This window comes from Protomyctophum parallelum (assembly GCF_964188405.1).
Source record: "Protomyctophum parallelum genome assembly, chromosome: 8".
Classification (NCBI taxonomy): Eukaryota; Metazoa; Chordata; class Actinopteri; order Myctophiformes; family Myctophidae; genus Protomyctophum; species Protomyctophum parallelum.
This window is the reverse complement of record NC_139703.1, coordinates 9964715-9977887: the sequence shown is the minus strand read 5'-3', so window position 1 is coordinate 9977887 and position 13173 is coordinate 9964715. Positions and strand designations below refer to the sequence as shown.

At 41.0% G+C, this 13173-nt stretch overlaps 2 protein-coding genes across 2 annotated transcripts in view; one reads left to right on the top strand and one right to left on the bottom strand.

The window, feature by feature from the left end:
* arhgef25b (Rho guanine nucleotide exchange factor (GEF) 25b) overlaps window positions 1-1085 on the bottom strand; it is a 38519-nt gene extending 37434 nt beyond the window's left edge. Inside the window, exon 1 of the mRNA XM_083770918.1 lies at window positions 986-1085. Coding sequence (XP_083627044.1) covers window positions 986-1072 — 87 coding nt within the window. The 5' untranslated portion in view covers window positions 1073-1085. The remainder of the gene's footprint in view (window positions 1-985) is intronic.
* Window positions 1086-6082: 4997 nt separating this feature from the next.
* On the top strand, window positions 6083-10397 carry ankrd33ab (ankyrin repeat domain 33Ab; the record flags this gene model as incomplete). The annotated part of the gene is made up of 4 exons (XM_083772299.1): window positions 6083-6352; window positions 8118-8247; window positions 8424-8564; window positions 9586-10397. The coding sequence occupies 4 exons, from the start codon at window positions 6083-6085 to the stop codon at window positions 10395-10397; spliced, it is 1353 nt and encodes a 450-aa protein (XP_083628425.1).
* Between the last annotated feature and the right edge of the window lie 2776 nt (window positions 10398-13173).

The window sequence follows — 13173 nt, the reverse complement described above, 5'->3', positions numbered from 1 at the left end:
CAATTGCACAGTATTTATAGCAGAGGCTATATAGGCTAATTAGGCTTAAGTTACCACTTTCAATGCTCAAGCGATCTTATCTCTTTACTGTTTTCTTTTTTTTGTTGTTGCCTCAAGTAGTTTCTTATCTTATCTGTGGAATGTCTCTGAGGATAAACAAAACACCAGAGCAACCATAAAATGGAGTTCTAGCAAAAGTGTTAGAAGTTGGGGTACTGCACGCTGGTAAAATGTGCAGCTCAGTAGCCTATAGTCGCTGAACTACAACATAACCTAATCTAGGTTGCAGTATCATTAACAGTTAAACAATATTATTCTGGTTGTCAGGTTGGGGTAATTAAGAACCAGTGGAAGGAAACTGAAAATGCAGTGTTTGGTTTCAACTTGCCTATGCAGTATATGCATTATGCTACTATTGAAAAAGTAACTTAAGGAACAACACAGCAAGTTAGCAATGTTTTTGCAGCCACGGTTATATATAGATGATAATAATAATGGATGTTAAATAACACATGTTAAATGATTTCACCTTGCTTTACACATATGTGTAAATTAAGCATAACAGCAGGCAGAATAATTAATCTAGAGTATTTGACATCATTATTTTGTGTTTCATATAGGCTAATCATGGCAAAATACTCCAAACATCTCATCTCCTCACCATATGGCATTAGGGATTAACATGTAGGCTTTGGAGTTGGTTGGGTGGTCCCAACCAACTCCACATCAATCAGGCACAGTGAAATCAGTAACTCACAGAGACAATTATATCAATTGACCAAAGTTATGTCACAGATCAGATGAGCACAATGAGAAATGAAAATGATAAACTTCTTTGTGGGGTCAATCACACCCAAATACACATCATACACAACAACATACTACAGACACCACATACATAATAGTTCAGCTACAAAAGTATACAAAATAAATATAGCCTATTTCCAGTCATTTCCAATTGTACAATATTGTTCGTATAACTTACCCAGCGTTGGCTTCGTGAACCGAAGAATGTCATTCTATCAGCCATGGAGTCCAGAATCTTCCTTCCTTGCATTCCCTCAGTCTTCATTCTGTGGACTCCTTTTTTTACATTTGTCCTCACCTCATATCCTCCTCACTGTCTATAAAGTGTCTTGTTTTTCCTCGACTCAGTAATGCATCCTTGCCTTGTCTTTGTCACATGCCTCAGTTTCTTTCTTCAGAAGAAAACAACAAGTTCTGAGGTTTCAGCAGCAGTGTACGACGTGCTGTTGTGCTAGAGTTACTAGTAACTGCTTTGCTTTGTCTCCATTGTGTCCTATGGGCAGGACAGAACAGCTGTGCAGTCACAGTGGGATCCTTCCTCAGGGCCCTCTGGTCAAGAGGGGGTCAGTCAGACCCCTGGCAGGTCCAGTCTTGCCCCCGACACATTAGTCACGGTTCGTAATCACTTCAAAGACTCTTGTTGTTGTTTCAGAGTCCTTGTGTTTTAACATAAGATTCAAAATGTCTTTATTACTGCAACGTCAAATAAGTACTTATAAGTACAAGTAAATTAATTATATTATAATATCTTTCTTTTTCATTTGTCATCTTCTTAGTTGTTTAAAAAGAAAATCTTCCCCATAATCAGCTACACTTATCTCATTCATTGTTCTTTTTATGACATGGCTCTGCAGGAGGCTAACTGTCTATAGAGGGTCATTCAATTTGTGTGTGTGTGTGCGTGTGTGTGTGTGCGTGTCTGAAAAAAATCTGTATACAAACAGAACAATTAACTTTAAACACTTAAAACAAGTGCTATTTGTGCACAACCTTGCAATAGCTTACCCCAAGCTATTAAACTAACCTGTGGATATATATAGGCCAACTATTTCTGACAGCAAATGCACAATTCTTATGGTATTGAAAGTTAGATTTTCCTCATTTGCAATTTAACAGCTCTGCATGTGTACACATCATTTCTTCAATTGCACATACATTATTTTGTTTTGATTGTATTGTTCCATTTTCACTTTGGCAATGTTAACATTATGTTTATGCCAATAAAGCCCTTTGAATCTAATTGAATTGTGTGTGTGTGTGTGTGTGTGTGTGTGTGTGTGTGTGTGTGTGTGTGTGTGTGTGTGTGTGTGTGTGTGTGTGTGTGTGTGTGTGTGTGTGTGCGCGCGTGCCTGTCAAGAGCTTATCTTGCAAACTGCTTAATTTATCAGTGCCAAATTTAACCTGCCAGTATACTGTAGGTCACATAAGTACCTCCGCATCCATCCATCTATTTATTTAGAAATTCCGCTAGACTCGAGGATAGTCCCTTGAGTTGCAGCAACTTGTTTTCAAGAGGGTCCTCAAGGTACCAACATACAACAGGAACAATACAGCAACACAAAACAAACACAAAGGCTCTTCCCCCATCACAAACCCAACACAAACCCACTACATCAGTGTTCTCGTAACCCCAGAGGACATTAAGAAAAAATACAAATAAAAGTATACAAAATAAATACTAGAAATGAGACAATTATGCAAATAAACAAGTACGATGCCAATAGGATAATCTCCAAACAAAAAAATACAATCAGATACAAGAACATCTAGATGTAAGATCTATCTATCTATCTATCTATCTATCTATCTATCTCCATCTGATGTCAGAACTTTCTTCTGACAGGGTAGGTGATAACTTCTAAATGATGTCATTAAGAAGGTGGGATCCGCCCATCCGACGTTCTGAATGACATAATTTTGAAGTCTCACAACTTTCTTCTGACGTTCCTGCACCCCTAGATGTTCTGTCTGAAGAAAGTTTGGACAGTGTGTGATTGATCAGAAGTTGGGTCAGTGTAATGTTATTTTCTTTTGCTTCTGCATTCAGCCCATGCTTCATTCTGCCAGCAGTGAAAGCTGTGATAAGCCAGCCCCCAGGAGGTACCAACACCTCTCAAATCCCTCTCTTGTTGTGACCATGCAAAACACAGACTGTCGCAAGAAATAGCAAAACCTCCGTTACAAATGTCCCACCGTGTGACCCAGGTATTAACATCGCCGCCCTGACTGTACACAATTCTTCAGTGGCTCAAGATGATGGCGAGCTGCTAGTTTCTGGCCAGATTCATTGATTAGATTATTGAGTGGGTGGAGTCTTGCGTCAGCTCTTCTACTACATTGAATGCGAAAGTGACTGATGTTAGTCTGCTCAAACGTTACTCTTTTACCTGCTATTTACTAACACTAACTTCACAAAGATGCCCAGAACATACAACAGTAACAACAGTAGTAGTGGCAACATTCAACTTTGGAGAGAAACGGAATGTCAATAAATACACCACGGAGAGAGAGCAGTGAAATGTCCTGAAAGATACATAACGTCAGTCTTAACCAATACCCAATATTTCTGTTGTATGAACACAAGGTTGCTGTACTTTATACCTCATACTAAGCATTTAAAGCATGAGGTATAAAGTACAGCAGCTAACAGGAGGTGGAAGTTCATTCCACAGCATGGGCGCTACAACGGAAAATGACTTATCTCCCCGGGATTTCAGCTTTGATTTAGGGATCTTAAGAAGTGACTGGTCAGTCGACCTCAGGGCCCTTGTCGATTCTTTGGGAGCCACAAGTTCCGATATGTAGACTGGTGCCAACCCATTTACAGACTTAAAAACAAACATTAAAATCTTTAACTGGATCTTGTAGCACACACGTCCGCGTTTTGGACTAACTGTAGTCGTGACAGACAGGCTAGGTGAATGATGTCAAAACACCGCCATTCAGAACCCTAACCGGGTTTCTGAATGGCGGTGTTTCTGAATGGGGGTCTGTTCCCACAACGGATGTTGCAGGCTGGATGCCAAGTCCAAGATCCACATTGGAGCCACGCGGTTCCCATGTGGATACTGAGACCACTGGAGCCACGCTGTTCCCATGTGGATACTGAGACCACTGGAGCCACGCGGTTCCCATGTGGATACTGAGACCACTGGAGTCACGCCGTTCCCATGTGGATACTGAGACCACTGGAGTCACGCCGTTCCCATGTGGATACTGAGACCACTGGAGTCACGCCGTTCCCATGTGGATACTGAGACCACTGGAGTCACGCCGTTCCCATGTGGATACTGAGACCACTGGAGTCATGCCGTTCCCATGTGGATACTGAGACCACTGGAGTCACGCCGTTCCCATGTGGATACTGAGACCACTGGAGCCACGCCGTTCCCATGTGGATACTGAGACCACTGGAGTCACGCCGTTCCCATGTGGATACTGAGACCACTGGAGTCACGCCGTTCTCATGTGGATACTGAGACCAACATGATAAGATCCACATTGGAGTCACGCCGTTCATGTGGATACTGAGACCATTGGAGTCACGCCGTTCATGTGGATACTGAGACCAACATGATAAGATCCACATTGGAGTCACGCCGTTCATGTGGATACTGAGACCACTGGAGTCACGCCGTTCCCATGTGGATACTGAGACCAACATGATAAACTCTTTCCAAGCATCTTCCTTTTATGTAGACATTTATTTCATGTTGTAGTTTTATACAGAATATTCAAATGTACCGGTAACTCACACCAACACAGTCTGACATACTCTTACCAGTACAAGTTCCCTGTTAAATTAAACACATTTATCAAGTTAAATTAACAAGTTTAACTCAGACTTTATGAACTCTTGCAGTGACTCATTATTTATTCAGGCTTGTTCCCGTTCCTATACTAGTCTCTCACACTCCTCACAATTTCCAAAAGACGACTTCCCTTAGCAGCTAGAGACCCTTTGTTATTGGTCTGAAAACACATGACAATCACAGTATGGCATTTATGCTTAGTATAGTATGTCATCACAGTTTGTTCCCTGCACACATATCCTGTAAATAGCACGTGGAAAGAAATAACAGGTAGTGTTAACTGTTAACCCTGCTGTTGGGTCTGGGCAGTAGTAGTAATCCTCTGCTTAAAGCTGTTATAAGTGGGATGAGATGACAGCGCACGGTAGCTGGACGGGAGTGGACGCATAGCGTGTATGTAAAGACTCAGCTTTGTGGAGATGTCTATGTCTAGAGCACGTGGATAGACAGGCCTGCTGGTGAGATCCTGAACTCACTTGAAGATAGATGTTGTTGCAGTCCTCTGCAGAGGGAGGAAAGTTGATTCTTCATGGAGATATTCATCTGTCCCTGGATACAATTTACATTTCCACAGGGGTGTCGGTTTCCTGTCGTTCCAATTTACGGTAAGTATATTTTGTTTGTGCGTGCGCATAACATTGTTTTACTGTTGACATGCGAATGCTTGCTTTGTGCAGGACAATTACCAGACAATTGTGTTGACATTATGATATACTGTATACAGTATGCCATTATAAATTTCTTAATTCATGTCATAATTGATTGCATGATCTTTTAAACAATTCACAGTAGAACAGTAATGTCATGCCTTTCCAATGTTTTACCTATTCTGCCCCTCCAAATAGCCATTTTCTTTGCGTTTACAGGCAGCCATGCTGGAAGAAAAATAACTATTAAACATTTAATGCAAGGCCTCTTGAATTCTATTAACTGTTTATTTCCAGACTGATGTCATTGTGTCTGATGTTCCTCTTTTTTACTTTAGTTTAGGGTACTAGTTCTGTCACGAAAATTATTAATAATATTTCCATTTAGGAAAATTATACGAATGAAATTACGCATGGAAAAATATTTAAACAATAGTAGTCACTATCTTGGAGCCAAATGTTTACATGACAGATATTTGTTTTATACAGCGAATAGTTTCTGAGTTCAAGTTGGCTTTGTGATGAAGCGGATGAGGACCACGTGTAACTTTACTGAGACTATTCTTGAGGGGCGGTTGTTCCTCATTTAGTAGCGGGGCTTTTAAATGCTGATCCAGTTAACAGTCTCAACAGTGAAGGCACACTGAGCTTACTTAGCCACGCCCCTTCAACAACACTGAGATTACAGCCTCTGTGATCCTTGTCTGAGACATAATAGTTGTTATTGTTAGTTCGTTTTTTTTTTTTTACAAATAATAATAACTTATAGTTCTAGCTGACATTATAATAATAATTAATTTACTTGCAGCATGATAGATGGCTACTGCTGCTCCTGATGAACCCCACCTGGGCGTAGGCCCTGATGAAGATGCATCAGAAATCTCTCTCTCAGGCAGTGAGTCAGATTCGGGAAGTGTACTCTCTGATGACTCTGTACTTCCAGACTATAAGCAGAAGACAGCAAATGGCCATGCAGCATCCACACTGTATGCCGTATGTGCACGCAATGAATCTTACGCCCTCCGGAAGATTCTGGGGAGGGGAATCACAAAAGAGGAAGCCATGGAGGTGGATATCAATGGCTGGGTAAATCGTTTTCTTTCATAATGCAAACGTAAACATCTGAGATGCTGTAGTTATTTGGTGGCCTTGGTTATTGCACAGTGAAATTTAAGATGAACATCTTGAATTGTAACCCTTCCCAAAATACCATCCTTTGTTTTGTTTTTAGATTATGGAAAAGTGACCCAATGGTTTTCCACTAACCCTATCATCACCCTGTTATCAAATAACGAAGGAAAGACAATCACATGGTACAACTATAAACGACAAAGACATAAAAGTGAGACAACCAAAAACCAAAGACAGTACTCCACGAATAATAATCACATTAGAGCACTGACAGTTTTACTATTGAACTATAACGGAGCACAAGGCGAGTTATTTCCTACCTGACCACAGGATCTAATTGTCTACGCCTCTACGGTAAATGTCTGAATAGAAGAGCAAGGAGACCACTTCCAACCACAGCAGTTGTGCTAGTTATATTTGTACTGTAGTAACTGGTAAAGAGCCTGACTATGCCACCTCCCGCTTAGGGGGCAGGATGAACCCCTAGAGTGAAATCCTAATAACTGACCAACTTCCCCTTTAACAGGAACGCTTGACAAGAGGCATTTGTGTGGAAATCATATAACAACTTTATTTCAATTAACTACAGTATATATATTTAAAACGTTAGGGCAATATCAATAGGCAAGAGAAGATAATAAAGTGACAGGTTGGTAATTAACTGTCTTAGGGAAGGGCGGGTTGGCCCATGCACATAGTGAAATAAACTCAAACTAAGGAAGAAAAGGGGGACAGGCCTAGCACCAAAACTAACTAAAATCAAACAATAAAATCAATACAAAACATGCAGTGCAGGGGGTTAACAAATACACACCAATAAAACCCAAATGTCCCAACAGAAGAGAAAAGTGCTGTGTGCAGCAGGCGGACCCGGCCTTTAACAAGGTTACTCTAGTCTGTAACATAAATAGAGAGAAACAATTAAAACAAGCCAGTAAGAAAGTAAATCAAATATGCCTAAAATGCCCAAATCAACTCAAATAAACAAAACAAAGGGATAAAACAACAGTGGAAAACAGCGGCTGGACTGGTCCCTTTAAGGAAACATAACATATTAGTGCCAGCCCTAGTAGTACACAAACACTATTCAAAACATTATTAAAAGAAAAAACAATAAAACCTACTTTGATTTGCAGTGAACAGTGCAATCAAGGCAAGGGCAGGGGGGACATCAACAGCCTCACAGCTATAAGAGAAGACAGTGAAGTGATATTAAAGAGCTGCATTTAACTACACAAATACATGCATAGAATATATATACTGTTTTACCAGTCTCTCAATGTCTTTAAGCACAGCAGCAGATCACGTCACTTCACAGTGTATTGAAGAAGTTATTTGAAGACTGGAATAAACAAATAAATACATTTAAATAAGGTCAAATAAAACAATAGTGATACAGACTAAAGTGCTAAAACAATGGCCAAACGTGGCATGTGCTCTACCAAACAAATGCCATTAGCAGTATTAGCCGCAACAAACAGCTTTGGCCTACCATGCTTCACTCTATGAGGAGGAACAATGCTTTTGTACTTCCTGTTGGTCATGTGACTAGATCACATAAATGGTGCAGTAGGTGCACCATTCACCTCAATTCCCACATTGTTTTAACATACTCTACCATAAATATTGGTTAAAATACAAATGTATTTACTGGAAAAAGTAAGCTTTAAAGTAACACTGAGGATTTTACTGTGTATTTCTTAACTGTCTTTATCAACAGAATGGCTTGATGGTGGCTTGCTGTAAAGGTTATTTGGATGTGGTGTACGGCCTTCTGAACTGTCCCTTTCTAGACATAAATCTACAGGACAATGAAGGCAACACTGCATTGATGATTGCTTCTCAAGCAGGTACTGCACACTGTACTTTATTGACTGGCAGTTCCTTGTCTATTTTCATAATCTACTCATGACTTTTTATTGTTGTGGAATCAGTTGCCAAAAATATTAGATTATACTGTACATACAATACTAACAATATCTAAAACATTGCTGTTGTTGACTACCTTCTATGTTACCTATTACAGGTCATATCGGCACAGTGATGTATCTCCTGAACTACTTTCCTGGTATTGACACAGAAATAAGGGATTGTCGGGGCTTCACAGCCCTCATCAAAGCTGCAATGACAGGCCGCAATGACATTGTGTCTGCACTCGTCATGGCTGGTATGTAAGAGCCAGATCAATTTCTGACATTCTGGAGCAAATTATTTAAAATATTTAGTATTGTTTGACATATTGTACATATTGTGTGTACATATTGTGTCTTATTTTTTATTTTTTTTGTAAGATATTTTTTTGCGGCTTACGCCTTTTTATTGATTTTTTTGAAGGGACAGACAGTAGGCTGACAGGAAACGGGAGAGAGATGGGGGGATGACATGCAGTAAAGGCCGTGTCGGGTCCGGGAGTCGAACCCGCGGCACACTGCGACTGGATTACCAGTCCGGTGCCCAGACCGTTACGCTACGGCCTGGGCCTTATTGTGTCTTATTAAACAAGGCCCATTTTCAATATCATATTCATAACTCATGCTTAGATGTTCATAGTTTTATTCTCTAGTACTTCAATCATTTCTTGTTGTCTTTATTGTGTTCTCTAAGCTATTTGGGAAATTATCTTTAACAGCTTTGGCAATAAAAACAACATCCACTGCTCTCTGACTAACCTCAAGAATGATTTTATGATTGACTTTATTCTTCAGTCTTATATGTCAATTGTACACGACATTTAAACAAACAATTCAGTTAGGTCTCATCTAAGACCTATAAAATGGTAACTCCCAAAATAGATATGCATTTTCATTTGTAGAAATAATATAATTCAGTCTGTCCATGTTTGATGCTGGTAATACTCCTCTTGGGTTGCTATGCACTGACGCCAGAAAGCTTAAGTATTCTTCCCTTATTCTGTATATCTGTACAGTACTAGACAGATGGCTTAACGAAAAACTAATATCCCCCCCCCCCCCCAAAGTAAGACACTGTCACTTTACTTGAAGAATGGCAGATTTGAATCTGTAAAAATACAAAGATTTCCAAGGCTTAACGTGTGCGTGCGTGCTCGTGCGGCTGTGTGAGGCACTGTTAAATTAGCCCATTAACTATCTTGTTCATTACTTATTAACTTACTCTTACATCTGTATTGTGAAATTAATCTGGTTGTTTTGTACCTTGTTTCTCTGCAGGCGCTGACCTACATGCTGTAGACTCCACACGTGGTAAATGTGTTCGGGACTGGGCACATAAGACAGGCCGTTATGACACATTACACCGTCTCCGCCGCCTTGCCCTGCAGCCAAAAGCAGAGCAATTCTGTGAGAGCTACGTCGCAGAGTGGCCCGAGCTCAAGGAGAGAGTAGCCAAGGCCATAGCAATGGAAAGAGGTGCCGGTTCAAAGATCACCCAGAGGCTCAAGAACACCTTTGGCTTCAGCATTCCTCGTGACCCCCAGGACAATGGCGTCATGGACCACATGGTGCGCATGACCACCGGCATCCACAGCCCCCTCGTAGCCACTGGATGCAGACCACTCTGCCCCACCAGCCCCCCGGAGGTTGGGAAGAGGCGCCTGGCTGTGCAGGAGCTGGCCAAGAAACACACGGCACAGGAGCTGCAGACCAACTCCGTGTGCCACAGCAATGGCTCTGTATCGAGCATGATGCCCTCCATCCGCTCATCAGAGACCACCTGCTGCGTTGACACAGAGCGACGGGACAGCATACTGTCCATAGCCTCCACCAAGGGTCTCACCACTTTCATCCCGCGCGGCATGGCACGGAGGAACAGCGTGTTCCCCTCCGGCTGTATCCCAAAGATCAGCATCAGTAAGTCTGCAGAGGCCACGCCAAAGAAAGAGAAGAAGAAGAAGAAGACGAAGAAGCAAAAAGGCTTCCTAGAACCTCCCATGTGGAAGTACAAGGAGATCAAGGAGGAGAAAAAGAAAAAGAAGAAGGCTGAGCAGGAGAAAATGGACAAGGATAAGAAAGTGAAGAAATAGGAAAAAAGGGGAGAGACATGTCAGTATGGGTATCTCCTGATCTCTAATGCCAATATTGCTTTGTGATTATGGCCATTCTGCCATAACCAAGTTACATCTGTTATCTCAAGATTGAATAAGAAATAAAGTAATGTTAAGAAGCAGAAGTATTGAAAATGCACAAAATACCTAATTTAGCATAGTCAAATGGAATAGTCAATGGATAAAACTATTATATATATATATATATATATATATATATATGTGTATATATATTAGGGATGCACCGAAAGGGAAATTCTTGGCCGAAACCGAATACCAAATATAGGAAACAGTTGGCCGAAAACCGAATACCGAATATCCGAATATGATTAATATTATATATCTTTTTTCCTACCATTGCTGTCATGGCCATACCTTAAAGCTACCTGATTTATGGCAAAATAAATGGTTATGGCAAAACTTTACTTAAATAATAATCACTATTATGGGTCCATAAAACATTTAATCAGCTCTTTTGAATGCTTTAATTGCATGCACTATTCGGTGATATATTTTCTGCCTATTCGGGCCGAAACCGAATAGGCCGAATTCTTTTTGCCATTTTCTGCCGAATATTTTCTGCAGCCGAATATTCGGTGCATCACTAATATATATAATATATTATATATATATTATATATGTATGTAACAGAATAATTAATAGTTTTTAATGTATTTATTTAAAATCAAATAATTGACTTGTGTAAATACTGGGGGGGGGGGGGGGGTATACCTACCTCATCATTCACGTGGGACACTGCCAAGACGTGCAACAAGAACCCACATGCATGAAAATATACTGTACTGTAAAGAAACTGCTCACAAGCAAACATTGTATTCAAAATATAAAATATATTTTTTTTTATCTGATACTCCAGATCTTCTGTAATTTATTCTTGTATATATTTGGGTACCTGTCTAACCTACGGTTTGTCGGACTATTGCCGGAACTTATGTCTGTCTATGTCTGTCGAACTGTTGGAGTAAAAAGACGGTATTTCAGACAATAGTCCGAAACTGTCGGACCATTGTCCTGTCGGCTAAAAGGGGGTCGGAAAAAAGATCGCCTCCCATATATTTAGTTTGCCAACAGTCCTACATCAAAACACAAGGGGGTTCCACTGCGCCTCAAGCCTGTGGTAGACTGGTAGTGTGGTAGGCTGGTCTGGTGCATCTCAGAAGCAGGACTGGTAGCAGGTAGAAGGAAGGCACTGGAGCATCTCAGACAGTTTGAGCCTTATCTATTCAAAAGGGTGCAGGCAATAAAATGACAACGTTTCGATGTCTCTGTCACATCTTCGTCAGGTCATGAAGTCCTACATCAAAACCCTTTGATGGGTTTGTGACTTTGATGTTCTTGAATCTGTACACTGAAATTGTTATATATCGGTGCAGCACATAAACGTATATGATATTTGTTTAGAATATCGGTAGGCTATGTATACACTGTATTCAATCAGTTGTGTGTGCAAAGGCTGTGGGCAGTTGAGTATAAGAACCATGCATAATTTAAGTCTATAATCCCCATCTCATACAGTAGACCTGCAAGAGATGGCATGGTATAATTATACTAGGCTATGAAGCCAGAGGTGGTGAGAGGAAATTAGTTCAACTTCTGACTACAATGCATTTGAAGATTATAGGAGTATAGGAGAAGATTTGTGCTAGATAACCTTATTTAGCTTTCCCCCAAAAGTGTGCATCAGCTGACAGTAGTAAGACTTCATCAAGACAAAAGTTGTAATTTAACAATAAAATAAAGCTTAAATTAGGTTTAATACCAAACATGGAGGAACAAACATTATTATTGTTCTTTGTGTATGTCTTTTTTTTATCCCATGATTTTGCAACCCATTTTTTCACCCAGTGTCAATTATCTAATGTAATCCTTCCTCTGCCAACCTGGGGGGGCAGCGGACTGACCTCATGTTTCCTTCTATGCATGAGGAGTCCAAGCTGCTTCTTTTCACCTGACGGGAGAGTTCCCCGGCCAGACGAAGCGTGTGGAAGGAACACGTTATTCCGACCAGTTCCTTTCCGCTCCACCAGGCACCCCGGCTGGCCAGGGGGAGGTAGTTTAGAGACCAGGATTACTGCATGTTTTTATGAGGGGGTATCTACCCTAGGGGACATGGGGAGAACATACAAACTCCACACGGAAAGACCCTTTCGCCAAGCCCGCCTCGGGTATGGGCACTGGAGGAGAGAACACGCCCACAGCGTCCCCAGTGGGAATCGAACCCAGTGTATGTGTTTGTATCTATATCAATATGCACCAAATCTCTGTACGTACGTATGTGTGTACGTCTGGAATCCACGTAACTCGAAAACCGTTCACCCCACCGACATCAAATTTGACACACGCGTTCCACACCCCACAGGGATTGCAGTGCCTGGTGTCGAGTCCGTCGGATCACCAGTTGTCCAGAACCAGAAAAGCCTCTGCCCGGGAGCTGGACCTGATCACCCCTATATCTCCATATATGGAGCTGGCCTGTTCTGCTATCACAACACTTCATATTTGGGCATGCCTGACACAGAACTCCATAGGAATAAAGGGTCTCAGAGTGACAGCCGGGCACCGGTCTAGTACATATTAAAGTGAAAAACAATTGGCTAACATCAATGATATGCATGCAGCTATGCACGTGCACACTGCACAATAGCACATTACTGTGCTATTTCTGTAAAATATCGTAGACCACTTGAAAGTAATATTATCTTAGATTTTCAACGTTATTCACTTTCATCATTTC